This window comes from Chenopodium album, chromosome 22 (assembly GCF_948465745.1).
Source record: "Chenopodium album chromosome 22, dcCheAlbu1.1, whole genome shotgun sequence".
In the NCBI taxonomy this organism is placed as follows: domain Eukaryota; kingdom Viridiplantae; phylum Streptophyta; class Magnoliopsida; order Caryophyllales; family Amaranthaceae; genus Chenopodium; species Chenopodium album.
Genome location: NC_137855.1, coordinates 265,690 through 290,188, shown reverse-complemented (window position 1 = coordinate 290,188; position 24,499 = coordinate 265,690). Strand labels below are relative to the sequence as shown.

The 24,499-nt window shown below is 36.4% G+C and overlaps 3 protein-coding genes and 1 pseudogene across 3 annotated transcripts; 3 read left to right on the top strand and 1 right to left on the bottom strand.

The window, feature by feature from the left end:
• The first annotated feature begins 2,369 nt into the window (after positions 1-2,369).
• Positions 2,370-3,318, top strand: LOC145606167 (uncharacterized). Its single transcript, XM_081662218.1, has 2 exons — positions 2,370-3,130; positions 3,300-3,318. The coding sequence occupies exons 1-2, from the start codon at positions 2,370-2,372 to the stop codon at positions 3,316-3,318; spliced, it is 780 nt and encodes a 259-aa protein (XP_081518344.1).
• Positions 3,319-6,201: 2,883 nt separating this feature from the next.
• Positions 6,202-16,024, top strand: LOC145603585 (uncharacterized). The gene is made up of 20 exons (XM_081659513.1): positions 6,202-7,581; positions 7,760-7,963; positions 8,194-8,298; positions 8,429-8,494; positions 8,573-8,737; positions 9,142-9,216; positions 9,305-9,459; positions 9,710-9,845; positions 9,919-9,988; positions 10,098-10,225; positions 10,307-10,363; positions 10,757-10,942; positions 11,049-11,141; positions 12,080-12,165; positions 12,467-12,533; positions 12,614-12,680; positions 12,779-12,915; positions 13,337-13,428; positions 13,516-13,582; positions 15,173-16,024. The coding sequence occupies exons 1-20, from the start codon at positions 6,328-6,330 to the stop codon at positions 15,335-15,337; spliced, it is 3,375 nt and encodes a 1,124-aa protein (XP_081515639.1). The 5' UTR covers positions 6,202-6,327; the 3' UTR covers positions 15,338-16,024.
• A 1,236-nt stretch (positions 16,025-17,260) lies between these two features.
• On the top strand, positions 17,261-18,417 carry LOC145606319 (ethylene-responsive transcription factor ERN1 pseudogene; annotated as a pseudogene).
• Positions 18,418-18,960: 543 nt separating this feature from the next.
• LOC145603450 (tubulin alpha-5 chain-like) lies at positions 18,961-21,290 on the bottom strand. Its single transcript, XM_081659361.1, has 5 exons — positions 20,748-21,290; positions 20,451-20,665; positions 20,176-20,375; positions 19,592-20,100; positions 18,961-19,507 (listed from the first exon to the last, which is right to left on the bottom strand). The coding sequence occupies exons 1-5, from the start codon at positions 20,858-20,860 to the stop codon at positions 19,195-19,197; spliced, it is 1,350 nt and encodes a 449-aa protein (XP_081515487.1). The 5' UTR covers positions 20,861-21,290; the 3' UTR covers positions 18,961-19,194.
• Between the last annotated feature and the right edge of the window lie 3,209 nt (positions 21,291-24,499).

Genomic DNA, 24,499 nt, shown 5'->3' with positions numbered 1-24,499 from the left:
GGCGGATGCACGATCCGCATTGTGCATCCGCTGCGGAATGTACATTATGTTGTATCATAATGTACATGGTTGTAGAAAGAACATATTGTTCAATTCTAGAGTACATGGTTGTAGAAAGAACATACTGTTCAATTCTAATGTACACGTGTTATATTGAGCTTCTTTTTTGTAAAAATGCAAAAAGATAAATAGTAATTATTTTTTACCATGTAGTAATTTCAAATCATTTTAAACTATACTCTCTCTCTAGAATTTTTCTCTCTCTACAAGATTTCTCTCCCAAAAAAGAAAAATTGAAAACCACTTCAAGTTCATCAAACCTTAATAAAGAAAACGTTAATTTCAAACTTCTTGGTGCAAAATTGTTCAAGATGGCTGACGAAAACAAAAGGTAAGTACAATTTCGACATGCATAGTTGTTCAATTTGAGTTCGATTGGTAGTTTTTTTTGCAAATTCTTGGTGTAAATTTGTGATTTATGTGGTTTTGGTGTTGCAATGAGAAACTATATGAAGTTCTTGAAGAAAACCGACCAATTATTACATTTTAAATAGAGCTGTTCATGGGCGGGACGGCCCGCTAAGCCCGCCCAACCCGGCCCGTATAAAAGGCGAGCTTGGACAACCTTTTGAAAAAAATTGGATATTTGGGCGGGTTAGGCCCGGCCCGTTAATATAAATGGACGGGTATGGACAAGAAAATATATATTGCGGGCTAGCCCGCCCGGCCCGTTTACTAATTTAATAGTAAAAATATTATTTTAATAATTTTATTTAGTTACTAATTATGAATTTATGATAGACTTTGTGTATTTTAGAAAATAAATACAAAGAGACTATATTGAACTATAAGCTTTTATTAGTTACAATTACTTATTTTTATTTTATATTTAATCATTAACACTTATTAAATAAGTTTTTTCTTCCATTATATATCATACTTTCAACCTTTTTGTTAATTTCTATTATCATTTGTGAACAATAAATTTTAAGACAACTCTACCAAAATAATTTTAGCAAAGGTAAATAATAAAAAAGATGAATTAGTACTATAAAAATAAAAACAAAATTTAAGGCCCGTTAGCCCGCGGGCAAGCCCGACCCATTTAATAAGCGGGTATGGAGAAAGTATCAAGCCTGCATAAAAGGGTCCGGGTTTGCTATATAAAGCCCGTTGGACAAAAAAATAAGCATAACCCCGGCCCGCTACCCGCCCAAGCCCGCAAATGATCACCTCTAATTTTAAAAAAGAAAGCAAATAAATTAGCAAATTCAGTAAAAGTTGTAGATCTAAGTAATACAATGTACATTAAAATACAGTAAAATGTTCTTTTTCATATTTTATAAAGCGGATGAACATATTATAGAAACATAATGAACATATCTATATAGTTACAATGAAAAGAACATACTATTAAAATACAATGAACATATACCTTAAGTGAAAAGAACCTAAGATACTATTAAAATATAATGAACATATACCTAGAGTGAAAAGAACATGCGTGCTATTTAATAATGTTCTTTATCTTCATGTTATTTGATTGTCAGTATAATTAATTGTTTGTGACATAAAATTAATTGTTTATTTTAAAATGTTCTTTAAATTTTATTTTTAGATTATGGTGGTTGAATACAAATAATATTCATTACATTATATTATCATGTTCTTTATTAATATTACAGATGTTTTTTAGATATATATAAAGTACCAAAAGCTATATGTTCTTTACAAAATAACTATATGTTCATTACAAAACAATTATATGTGATATTCTTTATAAGATAAATATATGTTCTTTACAAAACAACTAAATGTTCTTTACTGGACAACTATATGTTCATTCCGCCTTTTTTTAAAACAAAACTGGATCGTGCATCCGCCTGTAGGGAGAAAATTTCAAGAAATTCTCGGACACAAAATTTAAAAGGTTTTAGTGACAAAAATTAACAATGTACTTGCAAAAAAAAGGCTGAGTAACAAAAATAAAAAATACAATGATACGGAGTAAGTGATTATTGTCGGCAAATCTCAATTTAGTACATGATTATCATAGATTTATAGTGATGGCTTAACTTCATCTATGGGACATTGGGACCCAAAAACTTGTACTTAACTCACACTCAATTGAGAGCTCAAGTTGTTTCATTTCTACTCAACAGCTTCGGAGAGGACCAAGATTTACAGACTTACTCAATTCTACAGCTAACTGTAAGTTTTCACCTTCAATCTCCATGATTTTCTCCCTCTAGATTCTAGATTCTAGATCCAAAATCCAATCTTTTAATGCTTTTTGCAATTTCAATTTGGTTTACAAACCCTAGATCAAATCAATTAAATTAGGGAGAAAGATTTGATCTTGAAAGAAAATGAAAGAGCCACTGAATTCAGCAGAACCCCCCATAGCCCAAAAGCTAATAAAGCAAATCAGCAATGTATGTTTCTCTGTATTTGTATTTGCAGTATTAATAATCACTGTTATTGCAATCACTTACCAACCCCCAGATCCATGGCTTCAATCTGCTCCTGCTCTTACTAACCTCTTCACTCAGGTTGAGAATGCCACTTTCAAAGATGACTCTTCCGTCCTTAAAACTGGCGAGGATTTCTCCCTTCCTCCTGCTCTTGCTCCTTCTTCTGTTTCGCAACCTATTACTGAGACTGTCATTGCTAATCATGAGCATAATCTTACTTCTAACGCCACCCTTGGTCCGGCAGCTTGTGCTGAGGACCTGAAAGACGGGGTTAATTGTTCTGATCCTCGTGTTTTGATCGCTATTGAGCGCTTTAATTTGAGGTTGTTTAAGTCCATTGTCTTCTTGGAGTATTCTACTCCTGTTAATGGTTCTAAGCCTAATCAGTGTGATGTGGCTTGGAAGTTTAGGAATAGAAAGGAGAAGTCTTGGAGGAAATACAGGGATTTTCGTCGTTTTAGGATTGGTCTTGGGGATGATTGTTCCTATAAGGTTATTGGTGCTAGTGGCTGGCATTCTGGTGTTAATGCTAGGCGCCCTAGACCACGTCCCACGCCTGCCAATCGTAATCCTAAGGTGGGTGTTCCCTACCGGGACAGTGAGATCAATGATACCATACCCAAGATTAACTCGGATACAAATTTTAGGAGAGGGAGGTACTTGTATTATTCCCGTGGTGGGGATTATTGCAATAAACATAATCAAATGAGATCTTGTTTGGTTCAGATTAATGTGTGTTTTAAATATATAATCTTCTTAAATTTTATAACATGAAATTTGGACAAGTATAATATAGTAAAAATAAGGTCATATTACCTTTTGCAGGGATCGTCATGCAACATAAATGCTTTACAATCTGTAATATTAGTTCATTGAAGTTGTAAGGATGTAGTGTAATCAATTTGAATAAAGAAAAAGCCTAATTTGTACAAACTGATGGATATAAATAAAGAATAAGCCTAATTTGCACCAGTGAAAGTCACTATATGACTCTCAACGTTCATGGAGAACAATTGTGGGAGATTTTGAGGCTAATGGGGTTTTATAGGGGATTTTTATAGAAAAAAAAAACCTTGTAAATGAGAGTGATTGTTGCTCATTATCTCGGTAGATTAGTGTGGTTTGGTTTGAATAAATTTGGGTGATCTATTGTCAAATAGAGGTGGTTATTGGACAGGGTAGTCCAATGATAATAGGGTCAGGGCCAAGCTTATAGGGCTTTTAATGGACAGGGCTATTAATGGACAGAGCCTTATTGGGTAGGGTCAATATAGGGCCAACATATTTTTCAAATTTAGTTGATAAAGAAAATACATAATGTAAAAATAATTATATAGATTAATTTGTATTCATATGTATTTAATAATGGCTTTGTCCAATATTTATTTTAATTGATATTTTGTAGGCCCGCCCATTATCGGCCCGCGACCCGCATTGGCCCGACCCTATATTGACCCTATAAAATGTGACCCTCTTTGACCCTGACCCGCAACCGACCCGCACCGACCCTGACCCGACCCGCCCAATAACCAGGTCTATTGTCAAATAGCTATCTCTCGTATGTACGTATGAGTTATGACTAATTTTATCCAATGAGCAATATACTTGTATATACAATACTAGGTTATTCCCATGCGATGCACAGTTAGTTTTTTTTATTTTTTTGGTAATTTATGTTCTGTTGTATTATATTGTATATAAAGATTATAATTAAATATAAAAATAATTTACATTTAAGGATGTTTATGAACCACATTATTTACAATTAATAATTGAAATAGACAAAAGAAAATTATTTAAGGAATGCATGTTAATGAAATCTGATGAAAAAAAATACATAGTTTATAATTAGCACCAATGTCATCAAAATTATTATTTTAGCTTCCAACAATTAACAGTTTGTATAGTAGTTTGTAGAAGAATCTATTTTATTTTTTCGTCAAAATTCATTAACATGAGTACATGACACAGTTTTCAAATTAATAAAAAAAAGAGAAGTTCAACTTTAAAAATAAAAAATAAAGATGAAGTCATTAAAGCATTTAGGTGGGAATTTTTTTATTATAAAGCAAAATGTGTACAAATTTAGAGAAAGATGATGTCAGCATGTTTTGTTTATGTTGACTCGAATGAACAATACAAGAGGGGGGTGTTGTATTGTGGAGGAACTAGGGTAATTTTTGCGGAATTCTTAAAGAAACTTAAACAAAAACTTTAAAGTGCAAGAGAGATTTTACGTGGAAAACTTATTGGCCCTAATCAAGAAGAAAAACCACGACCACAAGGGATTTTAAACACAATTCTTAATAATAAATAGGGCAAACAACCTATTACAAATTAAGACTCTAAACTCAAGTTCATCTACGAACTTAAGTTCCCCCTCAACTGATCCCTCAATCAGTTGAGCTCTCAAATCTCTCTCTTTCTCCTTGCTTCACTCAAAGCAATCTAAACACTCTCGAGTTTACCCAAACTCTTCCCCAATACAACTCGAATTAAAACTCTAAGATGCTAAGTACAAAGACACTCAAGGACTTAAGTGGATTTTTGACTCTTTTCGAAAAGCTTAGAAAATTGTAATGCTCAAGTGTACTTTTCAAAACAGAAAACTAATCCTATTTATACAGGAGGAAATCAGTTGAAAAAATCCCACGACTGCCTTCACTCCCACTTCACCACAACTTCCATGAAATAAGGAAGTGCAGTTCGTGGAGGCTTGGGCAACAAGCAGAAGCACGTAATAAGGAAGTGGTTCCTTTATTTTCTCAACCTCCTTGACTCAGTAAAACGTTTTTTCAAGAGTAGTTTTACCAAGTCAGATTTTCCAAAATATTAGGATAGAATTAAAACAGAAAATCTTTAAATAAATAGAATAGTTTAAAAGATAATTTTCCGAAAATAAAATAGAATCTTTTTAAATAAGGAAAATAAAATCTTTATAAACTGAAATTAAATCCACTTAAAATCCTATCAATTAGCAAAGTACTTAACATATATACAAGAAGCCTAAAATAAATAATAAAGTTACAATAGACTTCTTGGAACTCAGTGAAGCTTCGACTCTGGAGCTTCAGTTCCTCACTCAAGGAACTTGGCTTCTGATTGTCTTTTATGCTTGTCCACAGCTCATCCTTAGACCTTGTTCCATGCTCCATTCTGACTCTAGAACTTCGTTGCATATAAAACCTGTCAATATATCAAAGCTAATAGACAAAAGTTAAAGCCCTTATGGGTTTGCTTAGGTTCCTTGAGTCATCATCAAAACTTAAGATCAACAGTTTAGTATAACTTAATACTCCGTAGATTCTATTGCTTTTAAAAAAAGATAATGACCCATATAATCTGTAATATAAATATATAATAGTGATGATTCCGAAAAGAAAAGAACAAGAAGATTAAAGTAAAGAAGAGAAAAATATAACTAAGGAGTGAAATAAAGACAATAATGAGTAGGAATTAGGAAAATAATAACAGATGAATAAAAAAAATTAAGATAGGACAGTGGGGTGGGTTGATGAGCTGGAAAATATAGAGGTGTGTTTTGATTTCCCTCCAAAAACAAAAGGCAAAGAACTGGAGAAGAAAAAGGCAGAGAGAGTGAAAAAAATGAATGATTGAGTGTGAACCAATGAGGTGTAACATGGCCCTACCAATTTATATCTAATAAAAATAAAAATAATTATAGAAATACCCACCCATTTATGCTTAAAACCCTTTTTCTCTCTAATCCCCAAATATCAATCTTCATCGGCCTCCTTCTGTTTTTCCCTTTCCACTCTCCTCTCCTTTCCTGCCTCCCTCCATCCTCATCCCCTGCTCAGAGAGAAGAGAGTGTGAGCTTAAAACCCTAGAAATGGAGGGCGAGTCAACTCAGATCCCCCAAGCCCAACTGGCGGCGCTTCTCGGGCCTGAGCCGGCCCCCTTTGAGAGCCTCATTTCTCACCTGATGTCTTCCTCCAACGAACACCGATCCCAGGCTGAATTAGCCTTCAATCTCTGCAAGGAAACCGATCCTAATTCACTCACCCTCAAACTCGCTCATTTGCTTCAGTTCTCTCCTCACCTCGAAGCTCGCGCCATGTCCACCATCCTTCTTCGTAAGCTCTTCACTCGCGATTCCATGTCTTCCTCCGATTCTTCTTCCTCTTATGTATGGCCTCGTCTCTCGCCCTCTTCCCAATCCTCCATCAAGTCCATCCTCCTCGCCTGCCTCCAACGCGATGACGCCAAAACCATCTCCAAGAAGCTTTGCGACACCATTTCCGAGCTCGCTTCCGGTATTCTTCCCGACAATGGCTGGCCCGAGCTTCTCCCTTTTATGTTCCAGTGCGTTTCCTCCGATTCTCCCAATTTGCAGGAGTCCGCTTTCTTAATCTTCGCTCAGCTCTCTCAGTTTATCGGCGACACTCTGGTGCCTTTCATTAAGGACCTTCACGCCGTCTTTTTGAACACTCTCTCCAATTCTCCTAGCTCCGATGTTCGAATCGCCGCTTTGAATGCTGTTATTAATTTCATCCAGTGTCTCGAGACTTCCGGTGATAGGGATAGGTTTCAGGACCTGCTGCCGGCGATGATGAGGACCTTGACTGAGGCCTTGAATTCCAGTCAAGAGGCTACGGCTCAGGAGGCGCTCGAGCTGTTGATTGAGCTGGCTGGGGCTGAACCTAGGTTTTTGAGAAGGCAGCTTGTGGATGTGGTCGGCTCTATGTTACAAATTGCCGAGGCTGAGCAATTGGAGGAAGGAACCAGACATTTGGCTGTTGAGTTTGTCATCACCCTCGCCGAGGCTAGGGAGCGTGCCCCCGGGATGATGAGGAAGTTGCCACAGTTTATTAGTAGGCTGTTTGAGATACTGATGAAGATGCTGTTGGATATTGAGGATGATCCTGCTTGGCATAGTGCTGAGATTGAGGATGAGGATGCAGGTGAGACTGGCAATTACAGTGTTGGACAGGAATGTCTTGACCGTCTCGCCATTGCTCTTGGCGGTAACTCTATTGTTCCGGTGGCATCCCAGCTGTTGCCTGCTTATTTATCTGCTCCTGAGTGGCAGAAGCATCATGCTGCGCTCATTGCTCTTGCTCAGATTGCCGAGGGTTGCGCTAAGGTAATGATGCTGTCTGTCTAAGTTATGCTTGTTATTATGTTATCTATGCATCTGATTGAATGCGGCCTTATGGTTTCTAGTATATAGAATCATCTATCATAACTATCACAAGACATGTTTGCTATTTCTTGTTACTTGTATTGTTTTACAATATATATTGTTTAATTTGATGTTCTAGGTGATGGTTAAAAATTTGGAAGAAGTAGTGAATATGGTTTTGACTTCGTTCCAAGATCCTCATCCGCGAGTAAGGTGGGCAGCAATCAATGCAATTGGGCAGTTGTCTACTGACCTGGGTCCAGATTTGCAAATGCAGTATCACCAGAGAGTTCTTCCAGCATTGGCTGGCGCTATGGATGACTTTCAAAATCCTCGAGTACAGGTTGGTTAGTTGCATTGATTTGTATGCTTAATTTTGGTCTCTGAGAATTACTCTCAATATCTAAGGCACTCTTGAGTAATCACCTTGTAAATTATTTCACAAACTACATGCCAACTGAGGGAGTTTGGCATATTCAAGCTACTACTTTCTACTTTGTATATTTATGGAGTAGAATAACATACATGCATGAAGATTTACTGTTCTGCATTTAAACTATCAACATTATGCAGGCACATGCTGCTTCAGCTGTTCTTAATTTCAGCGAGAACTGCACTCCAGATATCTTAACTCCTTACATGGATGGGGTGGTGAGCAAATTACTCGTTCTGTTACAGGTAAATACAACTTATGCATTTATTTCCTTTCCATTTTTCCTCTGTATATAATAATAGCTTATACGTTGCAAAGCTTCTTGGTTATTTTGATTTTTACTGTGTTTATGTGAACAATTGCACATCAATTCAGAATGGAAAACAATTGGTTCAAGAGGGAGCCTTGACTGCATTGGCATCAGTTGCTGATTCTTCTCAGGTGCTTCTGCAACTAAAGTTTGTTTGATTAGATTATATTGCTATGGAGAACAAGATTTTAACATGAAGAAATTTGCAGGAGCATTTCCAAAAATATTATGATGCTGTCATGCCTTACTTGAAGGCTATCCTTGTTAATGCAACAGACAAATCTAACCGGATGCTTCGAGCAAAAGCAATGGAATGCATTAGTTTGGTTGGTATGGCTGTTGGCAAGGAGAAGTTTAGGGATGATGCTAAACAGGTTTGTTAAGTCATATTAGGCTTTATTACTTTTTACAGTCAGATAAGTTGAGGCTGGTATGGTTGTGATATCTCCACAGCAATTAGTTCATGTTGCATATTATGGAGTTTTAATTGTTCTTACAAAAGCATATGGCACTCTTTTTAGCTGTGTCTTCATTTCTGTTTAAGTTCTGATATTGGCAATTTTTTATTCTTCCTAGTATAAATGAAAAAAAAAAAATAATAAAAAAAAAAATCTGATATAGTAGCAAGCTCTTTATCCTTGTCATATAATTTGATGTCAAATTTTCAATTGCAGCACTACCAATTACACTTTTCTTGTCAACTGAGGCTTAGTTCTTTGTCTTGGTGTTAACGTCATTTTGATGCTTATAAATAATCTGCATTCGATTTGTCTACCAGGTCATGGAGGTGCTTATGTCACTGCAAGGATCCCAAATGGAAGCTGATGATCCTACAACAAGTTACATGCTACAGGTAAAGTTTGCTTCTTAAAGCACATTTTATTGCACTTGCTTTATAGAAGACTCCTAATGTAACTTTTGGGTGCTCAATTATTTTGTAGGCTTGGGCTCGATTATGCAAATGCCTAGGGCAGGATTTCCTTCCTTATATGAGTGTTGTTATGCCTCCTCTTCTTCAGTCTGCTCAGCTTAAACCTGATGTGACAATCACCTCTGCTGACTCAGATAATGATATTGAAGACTCCGATGATGAAAGGTACCTTGCTCTTGTCGAATGAAGTTTTTCTGTTTATTTTACAGTTTAAACTTTATAATAACTTGTGACTTTCCTCCCCTCTATTTTTATCTACAATTCCCTTAAAAGAAGTAATTAAATTACCATTCTATTTTAATAAAAAGTGTGGGCCCATGCTATGATTTGGGGTTCAATATTTTTTTAAATCACTTTGAATTTTTCCTCTTCCATTTCCCAATAATTTATGTATATTTATTCATGTGTTTTGTAGCATGGAGACCATAACACTTGGAGACAAGAGGATAGGGATCAAGACTAGTGTCTTGGAGGAGAAAGCAACTGCATGCAACATGCTATGTTGTTATGCGGATGAATTGAAGGAAGGGTTTTATCCTTGGATTGATCAGGTTAGTCTCTATTTTCTACAAAATAAAAATTCTTTATTGAGAGGACATACTGACTATAATTGTTTCTATGCAGGTGGCACCAACTCTTGTTCCTCTCTTAAAATTTTATTTCCATGAAGAAGTTCGAAGAGCTGCCGTTTCTAGTATGTAGTTATCTTGGTTCCTGGATTTACACCTTCTGACAGACATCTGTGATAGTTTTTGGAAGGTATTTTCCGAGCTCTTACTATCAAACATTTGTCTCTTTTACAGTTATGCCCGAACTATTGCTCTCTGCAAAACTAGCTGTGGAGAAAGGGCTTGCTCAAGGTCGCAATGAATCCTATGTCAAGCAATTGTCTGACTACATAGTACCAGCCTTAGTAGAGGCCCTGCACAAGGTAGTTGTTCTTAGCTGTGGTTGTTTCTGTGTTCATAATGCTCGGAATCTATGTGATCCCTAATTTCCCAATAATTTGCAGGAGCCTGATGTTGAAATTAGTGCTAGCATGTTGGATGCATTAAATGAGTGTATACAGGTAAGCTATCTGCTCAACGTTTTTTTGAAAGCTAAGTCAGTGTTGTCTCTGAAGCTATGTTCTGAATGTAACTTTGGTTTTGGTATCCCAAAATCCTGATCAACATACAGCTCACCATTCTTGTACAGTACTAAATATGAGTCATCATCAACTTTTCAACATGCATATGGATCATAATATACATGATTCCTCCCTCACCACTCAGCACATTCTGATAGAAAGACGGCCATTGTCTTCAATTAGAGTGATTATATAAAATTAAACTAGGGACAAAATAAAAGGCTGGGATGACTATCGTACATATGAACCAAGTGTTTCTTAAGATCATGTCACACTTTCCTTCTGCATCTGTGCTGTTTAAAATGCTTCTAATCCATCTCGTTTCTTCTCCAGGTTTCTGGGACCCTTTTGGATGAAGGTCAAGTCAGAGCAATTGTGGATGAAATTAAGCAGGTCCTCACTGCTAGCTCCAGTAGAAAAAGAGAGAGATCAGAGAGGGCTAAAGCAGAGGACTTTGATGCTGAAGAGAGTGAGTTACTTAAAGAGGAAAATGAGCAGGAGGAGGAGCTATTTGACCAAGTATGTGGCAGTGCTCTTTATTTGTTTCAGTATTTCTGTATCTGTTTCTTTTATGGCTCTTTCTCCATGTACATCACAAATAAGGAGAGTTTTGTCTGTGATTTAGGTCGGTGAAATCTTGGGAACATTAATCAAAACATTCAAGGCCTCCTTCTTAGCTTTCTTTGATGAGCTGACATCGTACCTGACTCCTATGTGGGTAAGTTTCTTGCTGAATATCCAGATTTTTTTTATCTAAGAAAGCTGTTAGTGTCTATCCCATTTTGTGAGAGATCATGGTTTGTGTGGCTAAAGTTGAACTGCTTTTAAACCACGTGGCTCAATATCAATTAACATATTGCTCATGTGCATTCATTCATCAATTCATGTTTTTGTTTTCTTTCTTCTGACTAATGACTTCTCTCTCTGGCAAACTTATGTGTTTGAGTCTTTGAGATTAAAATCGCTACTGAATTGATAAATACTTTCTTGATATGATTGGCGTACAAGACTGAGCCTACCACAAATAGACTAAAAAAATGAATGTTGAAAGGGGGAAAAAAACTGAAACCTGATTGTGCTTGAACCCTAATTAATAGAATTCAATTGGTCCATTTCTGATTAAAATTTACATTTTGGGTCAAACCATGTGTAGAACGAGTATATCACTGCATATAAAGTTGCATAATTTGAAGGTACTGCTGTTGGCACTTGACTCATGTTTAATTAGTATTAGTATTTGAGAGGTTGCTGGTGGGGTCTTGTGGTTTAAAGTCATTGTCTATATATTAGCTAAGTATTTTAATGGCAGTGACTAGTTTTGTCAACATAGAGAAGTCTTTTAAAGTCTTATTCAAGACCTTTTAAGGCCTTGTTTTTTATAATCTCAAGTCCTTGACTCTTTTTGACAAGCTCAGATAAATTCACTAAAACTATTCTTCAATCCTCAAACAAATCCTTTTTTTTTTTTTTTTTTTTTTTTTCCCCAGTTGTGATCTATTACGCTACTTTGGAATCTATTGTTCTTGTCAAGCCTGAGCATATTATTACTCAATTTATAAAGTATAGCTGGCCTATCCGTACCCATTTGACACCTGTAATTTAGGAGGTGAAGAGAAAAGGTAAGAATGCATCTCAAGATTTCTGCATTGTATGTAGGGTAAAGACAAGACAGCAGGAGAAAGAAGGATAGCAATATGTATATTTGATGATGTTGCTGAGCAGTGTCGTGAAGCTGCTCTCAAGTAAGTCTAGCATCTGAACCTTTTGTGGCCAAAGTTACGAAAGTTGACTGTAAACTGTCACAACTACAAATATTAATATGTAACACCGTTTCATGTGTAATCTTGTACTCTTGCTAGATAACTGTCAAATGTGTATTTTAAAAATATCTTTCACGAGTTTCACATATACATTATATAGATATTAATGGTCAAAGGTGTGCATTGGAGCCTGAAAAAGCATAGTGTAACTATTTTATAATACGGAGAAGTATGACATCCCATTATTCTGTCAGATATTCTAATTATTGTTTTTGTGGGGCAGATACTATGACACATACTTGCCTTTCTTGTTTGAAGCCTGCAATGATGAACATCCAGATGTTCGACAGGTGTGTGCTGCATGCATTCTTGTTTGAACCATACTTAACTATGTCATTTGTTCTCACTTCACGCACACGACTTTATTCAGGCTGCTGTCTATGGACTCGGCGTGTGTGCAGAGTTTGGCGGTTCAGTTTTCAAGCCACTTGTGGGGGGTAGATTTCCATCTACTTTCTTACCTTTGATGTGCGTATCCCTTAAACTGGAATTTAATTTTTTTTCTTTTTTTTTTTTGGGTAAATTTATCAAACAGAGGCTCTCTCAAGGCTAAATGCTGTCATCCAGCATCCTCATGCCCTTCAGCCTGAAAATATAATGGCATATGATAATGCAGTATCAGCTCTGGGAAAGATATGTCAATATCATAGGGATAGTATTGATTCATCACAGGTTAGTTTTGTTAGATTTTCCAATTAGGCAGCCTTTTTTTTTCTATTTTTTATTTTTTTTATTAGTGTAATGGACTAATGGTGTATGTTTAGCATGCTTGTAGTAATGACATACATGTTTTGTGCATGTGGCGTGGAAGGTTGAAAACAAGCATGTACTTCATTAAATCAAAACTTAAGAAGCATCATATATTTAATTATCATATTCTTGGGTTATTGTGCATGGTATAAGCAAGTTTTTGTGTCATGTTTTTTGTTTCATGGCATTTTTGGTTTTGCAATTTACTATTTGCTTCATATGTCATTTAATCTACCTCTCAATTTGATGCTGGGACAGTGTCTTGTTTAATATGGGCATATGACATTGTAATCAATTATAGATCCTGGGATTTCTTCTGAGGTTTCCCTCTGGTCTTCTGCAGGTTATTCCTGCATGGCTAAGCTGTTTGCCCATTAAAGGAGACTTAATTGAGGCCAAAGTTGTTCATGATCAGCTTTGTTGTATGGTTGAAAGGTGAGCGTTAGTTGGAGCTCTGCTACCTTGTCTTTGCACTCCTGGTCAATAACAAAAGTCTTAAATGTTACATTTGATTGCCTTTAGGTCTGATGTGGAACTCTTGGGACCCAACAATCAACATGTACCTAAGATATTTCTGGTCTTTGCAGAGGTACGTCTCTGTTCTAAATTCTACCATATGAGTTCTTTTCTCACCAAGGTCTTTCTGTAACTGTAATCTTCGACATATTGAATTTTGTTAAAATCACTCTGCTGGTCATCAGAGTGTTACGTAATCATAATAATTTAATTGTTTCGAATCCATATAGCGACTGACTGAGAGTGAATGTCTTCAATAGGGTGTGCTGACTGGTAACCATGATAAACAAACGTGGTTCGTAAAAAATCTCAACACAAAAAACCTAGGAAGATACTATTAGCTGCCACTCTTAAGCTCCAAGTTCTATTCAGATCCTCTCTATGCAGATTTCTTGAAGAAACCTTTATAATAATGTGCTTACTATAGCAGTTTCTTAAAGAAACTTCTTCAGATCTCCTTTTCCTTTTTGTTTTACGAAGAGTCGAAGAGGCTGAATAAGCTGCTTCTTCATTAGCCTTTTGTCTTTTATGTCCAGCCGTGTCCTGAGTTGGATCATGGCATAGGTTAGTGGAATCTTTTCTCAGCTTTGCAATGCTAGTTTTTCTCGGATCTGGTGTCAGGCTTGAGCACAGCCTTGTGTTGTCCCTTGATTGCCACCATGAGTGGTATTGTTTAGGAGGCGCTACCAGATCTGCATTACTATGTTCTCCTTGCTGTCTCTTCAGCTTGAGACATCGATTCAGAATGTTTGTGTGCTATCTTTAATCCCCCCTTCTGTTTCTTGCCTTCTGCTCTATAATTTCTTCTGTTCAAAGGTTTGTCTGTCTGTTGATTGTCCTTTGTTTGCTGAATTCCTATTGTCCATTTGGCCGTTTAGTGAATTCCTATACTCCTATTCTTTTAATTAATTTTCTTTGCATTTTTTTTTTCTTTTCTTTTCTTTTTCTAAAAAATGTCCAATTCTTTATATTGTATGATTCTTTATGGCGATTCATGTTAGCCGACCCCAGATCATTGTTGTTGTTGTTTCTTGTTCTTTTTTTATTTTAAATTATAGTACCTAGTTTGGTTCAGTTTGTTTTATTTTTTTCTTAGATCAGTTTTAGGTGGTTCTAGTATTTAGTTTGCGGTTTTGTCTGGTAGAGTTTGCATTAGTATTAAATGTAGCATATTTTTTCTGCCTCCCGTCAAGGGTTATAAGAAAGTTGTCTTCGATTGAGCATGGGGTTGGACAATTGGTGCAGTGTGTCGTGGTGGAACTAGAATAGGTTTCTTTGTTGCTCCTTTCTCTCTTAATCTGTTTCACCCTAAGGTTCTGGTATTCATTTACGAGGATGCTTAGGTTTGAACTTTATTCTCAAGCTCACCTTGTTTCTATCCTAATGCAATGTGTATAATAAGAGGATGTGATGACTTGGGTAGGAATGTCTTCATAGGGTATAATGACTAGTCATCTTCTCTTTCTGTATGAATGTATTGGTCCATGCTAAACTTTGTACAAGCATCTGTTAAGTATATGTTCACAGCTTATGTGTATCATCATCAAATTATAATCAAAATTGTATGACCTCGGTGATAGTTGTAAGCGGTTTTTATTTGGATGGTGTATAATACGTTGCACAGTAGTAGCCAATTTTCAAACCAAAATTGTTGTTTGTTTAGGTTCTTTGTGCTGGTAAAGATTTAGCGACAGAGCAAACTGCCAGCAGAATGGTTAATCTGTTGAGGCATCTCCAGCAAACTTTACCACCAGCTACATTGGCTTCAACATGGTCTTCATTGCAACCACAGCAGCAAATTACTTTGCAGTCGATCCTTTCATCCTAGGTTTCCAGTTGAGGAAGATTTCAATCATCACAACTTGATTTCTGTTGTTTTGCATGCAATAGCTACATATTCTTTGTCAACATGCATCACCTCTTCATTCATTTGTGAATGTCACATTTGCTCAGGCATCTCTTGGTGGTCGAGGGTCCACAAGGTGCTTTTATAGATATAAAGCATAGTTATAGTGTTGTATAGTGAAAGGTGAAGAAATTATACATCGGTCTCTGGATTAAAGAAGTTTTGGGATGATATTGCATTGGGAGGTTTCAAGAATCATCAAAGGAGGTGATTCTTGATGCAGTTTTGGCCAACATATTACTTAAATTTTAATTCGTTAAGAAGTATTCTCGATTGTAATTTGTAATTTTTTTTTTGGGGAAGTTTGAATAATTAGTGTGCTGAAAAGAGTGTTCTTGTTTGCAGTCTGGAAATTTTGGGTGCAATTGAATAATGGTGACTTGTTAATTCTGCTGCACCTTGGATTTTTTTGGAAAATTAATTCTTTGGTTTGAACAAGTTTGGAGAATGGGTTAAAATAAAGGAAGAGAGATTCATGGGCATTTTATTGCATGATTTGCATGCATGCATGAATAGGCTAGGGAATTGTAAACTAATAATCTTGTGTTTATTTCATGGTTTTAGAACTAATCAATTATAATTGAAAAAGTAGTTATATTATCAATGTTATCACAAGAATAACTCATATCCAAATACCTATTAATGACTCGCACCTTAGCCTTCTACAGATTTGGTCGGTCACCGGACATATAGTTATTGTTTATTGATTTTGTTTCTATTATAATAATAGTAATAAGACTAAATTAATCAATTTAGGGAGACCAAATTGCGTGCCACCACGATAATAATCGCTTTGACCCAGTTTTGTAAATTGAATACGAATATGAATATTGGCTCTTTCTTAGTCGGGTCCCCCACTCCACCACCCCCCACCTCTTCTACAAATTTATAACTCCATACCTATCACCGTATTTTTTCTATTTTTCTTTAAAATATCATTTTTAAATATTTAAAAAGAAATAAGCTAGTTTACATACATCGACTACTATTATGATATTATAATTTATTTGATACGCGTAATTTTTTTAAACCAAAAAGCCTTTTTGCCTCGTCACATATTACAAGATGATGATTCTTTTCTCTTCTGGTAGCAGATCACAGATCATGCAGCTGTAATTGAGCATGTCTCCCTCTATAGTTCTATGAGATCAGTTTCTCTCAAAAATCAGCCTTCTTTGAATAATAGACTAATTAGCTTAAAACTACTGAGTAATTTCTTAATTCTGTTGGTACCTTGCATTTGGGTTTGACCTAAAATCTAAATAATAATAAAGTTTTTTCTTTCCCATTTTGTGGTCATTGCTAAGGACCATAAGGTTTAACTGCTAACTGCTATTAGCGGGTCAATGGGAAAAACAACTAAGTTATTTTACTACGAAATATCTCATGCTGCAAAATTATTAAGCCCTCTCCCTAGACCCTGATGATAAACCATAAACCCAATAAACAGTCCCTGAAATCCTTTGGGCGCACATTTGACACACAGGATTGTGAGATGTACTGCTACCTACTTGGTTACACGAATGAAATTCTGGCTACTAATTAAGCTAGTACGTACTATCATTAACAAACGTGAAGCAGTCAAACAAAGAATGTCTGTCTGTGTAATGATAATAAAATTAAATGACTATCAGCTCAAAAGAAGAGGGAGAGCACGAAGTCTTTTTATTCTAAAGAAAGAGAAAATTATGATTTGTTTACTCATTCCATTGACTCTTAATAACCTCTAAAATTACATATTATGAACAAGGAATGCAAAAGACGAGGCACCCACTATCATCTTGATTATTGTGTTTGTATATAAACCATTTTGCCTTTGTTTCTTCTCCAAGTCTTAATCTTGCTACTTGCATTTTTCTTTTGCCCTCATTTCAGAAATCAATAATTCTTTTTTGCAAATGGAATTTCAATTCCAGCAGTTACAGCATAAAGAGAGCAAACTGAAACAGACATGTAATAAGGTGAAGAGCAGCAGCAAAACTCCCACCAAGAATAAGTTTGTGGGTGTCAGGCAGAGACCGTCAGGGAAATGGGTTGCAGAAATAAAAAACACTACTCAGAAGATAAGGATTTGGCTAGGCACCTTTGACACAGCTGAGGAGGCTGCTCGGGCTTATGATGAAGCCGCTTGCCTCCTTCGTGGTTCCAACACACGAACCAATTTTGTCAATACTCCATCCTCAACCAATGCCAACTCTGCTCTCTCTCGTAGAATCAGAAACCTAGTCAATCAGAAAAAGAGCTTGATCAGAAACAACAACCAGTCACCTCCAACTCCTCCAATTATCACATCAAACATGAAAGCAGCTGATAATGTTGCCAATGCTAGCTTGGTTCTCAGCCAAGCCGTCAGTTTTACAGGTCAATTACCGGATGAAAATGCATATAGGCCAGATATAAGTGGACAATTTGATTGCTCGTGGGCATTTCCCCAGCAGTTCCCTCCTCCGATTCCTGATTATGATTTGGAAATGTTCACAAAACAGCTCACCTTCACAACATCGATCGAAGCAGGAGGGATAATGAGCAATGCCAATGAGGTAGCTATGCTAGAATTTGAGCGCATGAAGGTAGAGAGGCAAATATCAGCATCACTCTATGCAATGAATGGAGTGAATGATTACCTGCAGAGTGTTTTCAATGTGTGCGACTCAAAAGATGATCCTGCTACACCTAGCTGGGACCCTCCCATGCTCTATCATAATTTTTGCCTTGGTTAAATGTTTGGTTGTTTTTCCTACATTGTACCAGTTTTCTCTTTAATTCATGGATTTTTTCCTGTTATATATGTATAGCTACTGGGAAACATAGGAAGACAGCGTCTCCCTAACTATGACAGCAAGCACTGTTGATCATCTAAAACCAGGTTCATTGCTTGTTTGCTTCCTTCTAGTTTAGAAATTAGAATTTAATTTCTTCAAAGAAAGGGAGTCGCAATTAGGGAATTTGTGAATTTTACAGTAGATCCAAATGTATTATGTTCTCATTTATGGATGGGCTGATATTTTTATCTTTTCTCACTGTTATCCCCCCCCCCCCCTGGTTTCCAAACATTCTCATCTCATGGTTGCGCGGGGAGTTACACAGCATTCTCACAGGAACAGAACGGTACCTGGATTTAAACTAGGCTTTTAGGTAATCACAACTTCACATTATCGTCAGGAAGCAAGTTAGCAAACATAGTACTTAGAAGTTGCTATCTTGTCTGAAGCATGTTCAGCTACCCTTACCAAAACTTACCTTGACCAAAGCAGCTGTAAATGAGAGAACATCAAATTAAGTGTGTCATGCATCAGAAAGCTTACATTCAACAGCCTCCATAAAAAAGAAAGCTTACATGCTGAAAAGCTAAACCCTTTGCACTACAGAGTTGAAACCTAGGAGTAAGTGAAAAGATTAGTTAGAATAGAACAGAATTAAACACTTTGCAGGAGAACAAACATGATTTATATTGGCTTAATACTGCAATGGATGAATTAAGAAAGCCTGATGAATATGTTAGGATATACTCACATAAAAGAACATGAGGTGGGAGGAAGTAAATCTAGAGAAACAACTACTAGCAGTATAAATGATGACTTCGTTATGTTACAGATACTACATTTGAGCAAAATCATTCAATTAAACAAGACAGACATGTATCCACTACAGGAGACAATATTCTAAAATCTCATTGCATGAAGCACAAAAAGATCAACACTTTAAAGAATTCAAAGTGGACACAGTGAGTAGGGCATTCAACGAACACATCCTCTCCATGATTATCATGGAAATTCACATTAGTACTCTTCCTCTTCATCCTCGTCATCCACTCCTTCAGCTCCAACTTCTTCATAATCTTTCTCAAGAGCAGCCAGATCTTCACGAGCTTCAGAAAACTCTCCCTCTTCCATGCCTTCACCAACATACCAGTGAACAAATGCTCTCTTGGCATACATGAGATCAAATTTTTGGTCAATCCGTGAGAAAACTTCTGCTACAGCAGTGTTGTTGCTGATCATACACACAGCTCGTTGCACCTTGGCAAGATCACCTCCTGGTACAACTGTTGGAGGCTCATAGTTGATACCGCATTTGAAGCCAGTTGGACACCTGCATAGAAACAAAAAAGGAGTAAAAACTCTGTTTATTTAAAAATTGATGTTAATCTTGAAGCATAACGACCTTAGGCCTTACCAGTCAACAAACTGAACAGTTCTTTTGGTTTTGATGGTAACAACAGCGGCATTAACATCCTTAGGCACAACATCTCCCCTGTACATGAGGCAGCAGGCCATGTACTTTCCATGCCTTGGATCACACTTAGCCATCATGCTTGAGGGCTCAAAGACGGCGTTGGTAATCTCAGGGATGGAAAGCTGCTCGTGATATGCTTTCTCAGCGGAGATAACAGGGGCATAAGACGAAAGCATGAAGTGAATCCGGGGGTATGGGACCAAATTGGTCTGAAATTCAGTAATGTCAACATTGATGGCTCCATCAAACCTTAAGGAAGTAGTCAAGGAAGAAATGATCTGAGAAATAAGACGGTTCAAGTTGGTATAGGTAGGCCTTTCAATATCCAAGGATTTACGACAGATATCATAGATAGCTTCATTATCCAAAAGCACAGAAACGTCAGTGTGTTCGAGCAGGGCATGGGTGGAGAGGACACTGTTATAAGGTTCAACAACTGCGGTTGAAACCTGAAATCAAATGGTTAAAATACAACAGTGGTAGTTTATGTAGGTACTGTATTGAAAAATGGAAAGTAATGGAACCTGAGGTGAAGGATAAATGGTGAAGCCGAGCTTAGACTTCTTTCCATAATCAACAGATAAGCGTTCCAACAACAAAGAACCTAAACCAGAACCGGTACCGCCACCGACAGCATTAAAGACCAAGAAGCCTTGTAAACCAGTGCAGTTGTCAGCCAATTTCCGGATTCGGTCAAGACACAAGTCCACAATTTCTTTGCCAACTGCAATTGTAATAGGAGTAGATTAAGATTAAGAATTATGAAACCAAATAATAAAAAGGTGTGATGAGAAATAACCAGTATAGTGGCCCCTAGCAAAGTTATTAGCAGCATCCTCCTTTCCAGAAATAAGCTGCTCAGGATGAAAAAGCTGACGATAGGTGCCGGTTCGAACCTCGTCGATGACAGTGGGTTCGAGATCGACAAAGATGGCTCGAGGGACATGTTTACCAGCGCTGGTCTCGCTAAAGAATGTGTTAAAAGCATCATGCCCAACACCGACTGTGCTATCACTGCATTAAACAACAACAGATTTCGTCAATTCCAATATAGCATAATATGGATCCTCATCCAATTAAGTGTAAATTCAAATACCTGGGCATCAAACCATCTGGTTGAATGCCATGTTCAAGGCAATAAAGCTCCCAACATGAATTACCAACTTGAATACCAGCTTGACCTATGTGTATGCTTATTATCTCTCTCATCTTTTTCTATTTTCTATTTTCTATTTTCAACCAATTCAATCACTCCAGATCCCTCTTCTATAATTCTACTCTGCCTTTGCCCCTTTGCCTTTCAGATATTTTATTTCCCACTTGATTCATTATAACACCTACTCATCCTTTCTTTTTATCATTTTTTTTATTTTTTATTTTTATATTGTCACAAACCCAACCGACGGACGTTGGATCTTTTTACGACTATTTTGGTTTTGGCTATTCTTTTTTTTCCTATCAGATTCAGATCTTACAACCCATAGCCTTCTCCATTTTGCACTCTTCTATATCTATCCGTTTCACTACCAATTGATTGTTGGTGTAGTGCTGATTGGAAGGACTACACTTGGTAGGAAGGACCCGTGGAAGGGACTGAAACCTAACCACCCATAACTGATCTCCAAATTCGAATTAACCCAAAGGGTGAACTGGATAGCACACCAAAAAAGAAAAAAAAAATCTTTGTTTCCCTACCTAACATTGCAACATAGTTTTTTTTTTTTTTTTTTTGGCTAAAATTTACACTTACTACTAATTCATTTACTATACCTAAAGTTAGCTAACTACAAAGTATTAAATATGAGCAATCCTATATTCCTATCGCTATAATTTGCATTTCTTATTTATATACTTGTATATATTTAGCAACTTACTTATCGTAGTCCTTATTGCCTAGAAGATTGTGTCAACTACAAGTCTACAAGTGTTATCATTTTTAATATAATAAAGGGATTAACTTTATTAATCAATACACGTATGTTTATATACAACCATCTCAACAAATAAATATGTGTCACACTCTTTTATTTGTACATCAAAACAATCATTGTAGTAAATCTTCAACTCTCATTTAGGGTATGTTATTTACTCATATCACTTCATTTAGTGCTTATTATGTGGGGTACACCTACATCTATATATTCATTTTATTAAAAACAAAACTCTCTAATATCCTATGAAGAGACCCCCCAAAAAAAAAAAAAAAAAAAACAGTGAAGTAGGATGAAAGAGTAGGACCCGGGCGCCATGTGGCGCCAGCAATGAATGGGCCCCGCTGCTCACAAATACAAATCAATCTCAAAAGAATTGGGCCAACCCACTGTAACTTTCACTACAAGGACCTTTCATCTTACCTTGGATGTACTGCGTTCACTAACAATATTTAGCTTTTATTTCATCAATTTATTTTTCTTGAACTAATATTAAATATTTTTTTTTTGAAAAAAAAAAGAAGAAAGATTGGCAAGTTGATGCCTTAAGTAGGATAACATCACAACATCCACTGGGCAGCTTAGTTGTCTTGTAACCTGTGCGCCTAAATTTAATTAAAGTAGTACGTACATCTAGAGGTGTCAATTCGGATAACCGAATGGAGTTCGGGTCGGGTCTGCTCGGGTCGGATATGTTCGGATCAAAATTATCCTTTTAACTCGGATCGGGTCAAATTCGGGTCATGGTCTATCGAGTCCGGGTCGGATATGGGTCGGGTCAACTCCAGATCGGTTCACTTTCGGTTCGGATAAATTTGGATCAGGTTTAAAACGGGTTTAACCGGATAACTTCGGGTCAGATGAATTTGGGTCGGGTTGATTACGGTTCGGATGATTTCGGTTCGGTCAAGTTCGGTTTGACTAAGATAAGGTTGATCCGTTGATTCATTAAATGGTCAGTTTCGATTCAATTCCTTTTTGTGTTTGGTTGGATTTTGGTCGAGCTGACCAAATTCATATCCAAATAAGGTTATTTTTAATCTAGAGATATTATTGAGTTTTTACCTTATTATTGGTTCAATATGATTATTAATTATGAAGCACGAAGTTTTAGTTTTCTCATTTGATCAAGTTATGTATAATTTTTATCTTAAAGGAAAATTGAGATTGAATAATTATCGATAACTTATCATACCTATATAAGTGAGACCGAGCTAGTGATATATTGATGAGTAATAATAGTTACATATGGTGATATATACAAAATAGAATATCAATTTTTTAAGGTTATTACAAGGTTACAACTCTTCATTAATTGTACAATCTTGCGAGGTTATGAGTTCTGTACTATTAGTTTAGTTTATTACTAATTCAATTTGTATAAGATATTTGTTAGAGTTGTTAGAATTACTTTATTACTAATTCAATTTTTATATTAAAAACTTGACATTATACATAGTGATAGTTAATTGCATTCTTTTTATTTGAGCATAAATTATTGCATATGTACGTAGTGTGTGTATAACCGTACGATGTATAATGCCTATAATTCTAGGATAATGCACAGTTGTAGAGGAAGTAGTAATGAAGGAATGTTATGTATTTGTAAATACATAACAACGATTAAAATATTCTAAAAACACATGGTAGAGAGAGATAGGAAGAGAGAGCTCTTTATATGGACCCCACCTACTTTTTAGTCAGATTGTCTCACGTGATGGGTTTGTAGTAAACTTAAGACTCCAGACTATTTCTTTGTAGTAAAAAAGTTAACTTATTAATAATTAGTAAATATATAGTATAAGAACTTGAATAAAAAGGTCAATAATCAATTATGGTCGGGTTAAATTCGGGTCGGGTAAAAATCAAATCGAGTTAAAATCGGGTCGGGTTAATATCAGTTCGGGTCAAAACAGATCGTATCTGATCGGTTATTTGTCGGGTCAATTTCGGATCGGGTTGAGCTCGAGTCGGGTCAAATCGGTTCGGGTTGAGTTCAGGTTGGGTCAAATCGGATTCGGGTTGAGTTCAGGTCGGATCAAATCGGTGCCGGGTTAAGTTCAGATCGGGTTGAGTTCAGGTCGGATCAAATCGGTGCCGGGTTAAGTTCAGATCGGGTCAAGTTCGGATTCGGGTTGAGTTCAGTTCGGTTACAGTTCGGGTTTGGGTCTTGAATTTCTCGGATCAATCGGATCGGTTATAGTTCGAAACGGATAATTTTTTTCGGGTCGGTTCGGGTTTGACACCTCTGGATACAACTCTACAACATAGCTAACATACATGATGATACTAATCATATTGTTCTATTCCCACAATCAGCGATTAGAAAAATGATGATCGATCTGCTTTTATTAATTAATAATACACTAATACTCCTTTTAGATACAAGTAATACTATTTTATCATTGCCCATATTCTCTCATGCACGTGTGGTTCTTGCTTAATTATATTTAGTATCTTAGGATTATGAATGAGTAATTACTGCAATGCCTTAATTAGTATAGTATGTTATTGATTGACTACATACTAATACTAAACAGTGATTATGATTAGTGATTAGTGTCTATTGTCTAATAATTTGATAAGTGCATGTGAGGCATGTGATTTGGTATATACTTGTATTTTACAGCTTACATAAGTTGGCACTGACCATTAATTAACAAGTGGGACTCACATACTTAATACTGTCATTTAAAAGCAATTGCAAATTTGCAAGTGGGCAGGCACTCTTAAGGTGCATGTTCATTATTTCAGTAGATGATAACAAAAGGCCCGATAAGCAACCTCAAAGGGCCCAAAATGAACACCAAATGGCTTCATGCCTTTAATGGGCTAAACCATTTACCATAAAAGAAGCATATGATGGGTGTATGCCTATAATACATGAAATCGGAGCGATTTACAAGGTGTCGAGAGC

Bases quoted from the DNA above. Each gene is read 5' to 3' on its own strand.
- LOC145606167 (XM_081662218.1), top strand. From the start codon at position 2,370: ATGAAAGAGCCACTGAATTCAGCAGAACCCCCCATAGCCCAAAAGCTA.
- LOC145603585 (XM_081659513.1), top strand. From the start codon at position 6,328: ATGGAGGGCGAGTCAACTCAGATCCCCCAAGCCCAACTGGCGGCGCTT. The intron at 9,989-10,097 runs GTATGTAGTTAT...TCTCTTTTACAG, and splicing joins TCGAAGAGCTGCCGTTTCTA to TTATGCCCGAACTATTGCTC. The intron at 10,226-10,306 runs GTAGTTGTTCTT...AATAATTTGCAG, and splicing joins TAGTAGAGGCCCTGCACAAG to GAGCCTGATGTTGAAATTAG.
- LOC145603450 (XM_081659361.1), bottom strand. From the start codon at position 20,860: ATGAGAGAGATAATAAGCATACACATAGGTCAAGCTGGTATTCAAGTT. The intron at 20,666-20,747 runs GTATTTGAATTT...TGTTTAATGCAG, and splicing joins CCAGATGGTTTGATGCCCAG to TGATAGCACAGTCGGTGTTG. The intron at 20,101-20,175 runs GTTCCATTACTT...ATTTGATTTCAG, and splicing joins CCATTTATCCTTCACCTCAG to GTTTCAACCGCAGTTGTTGA.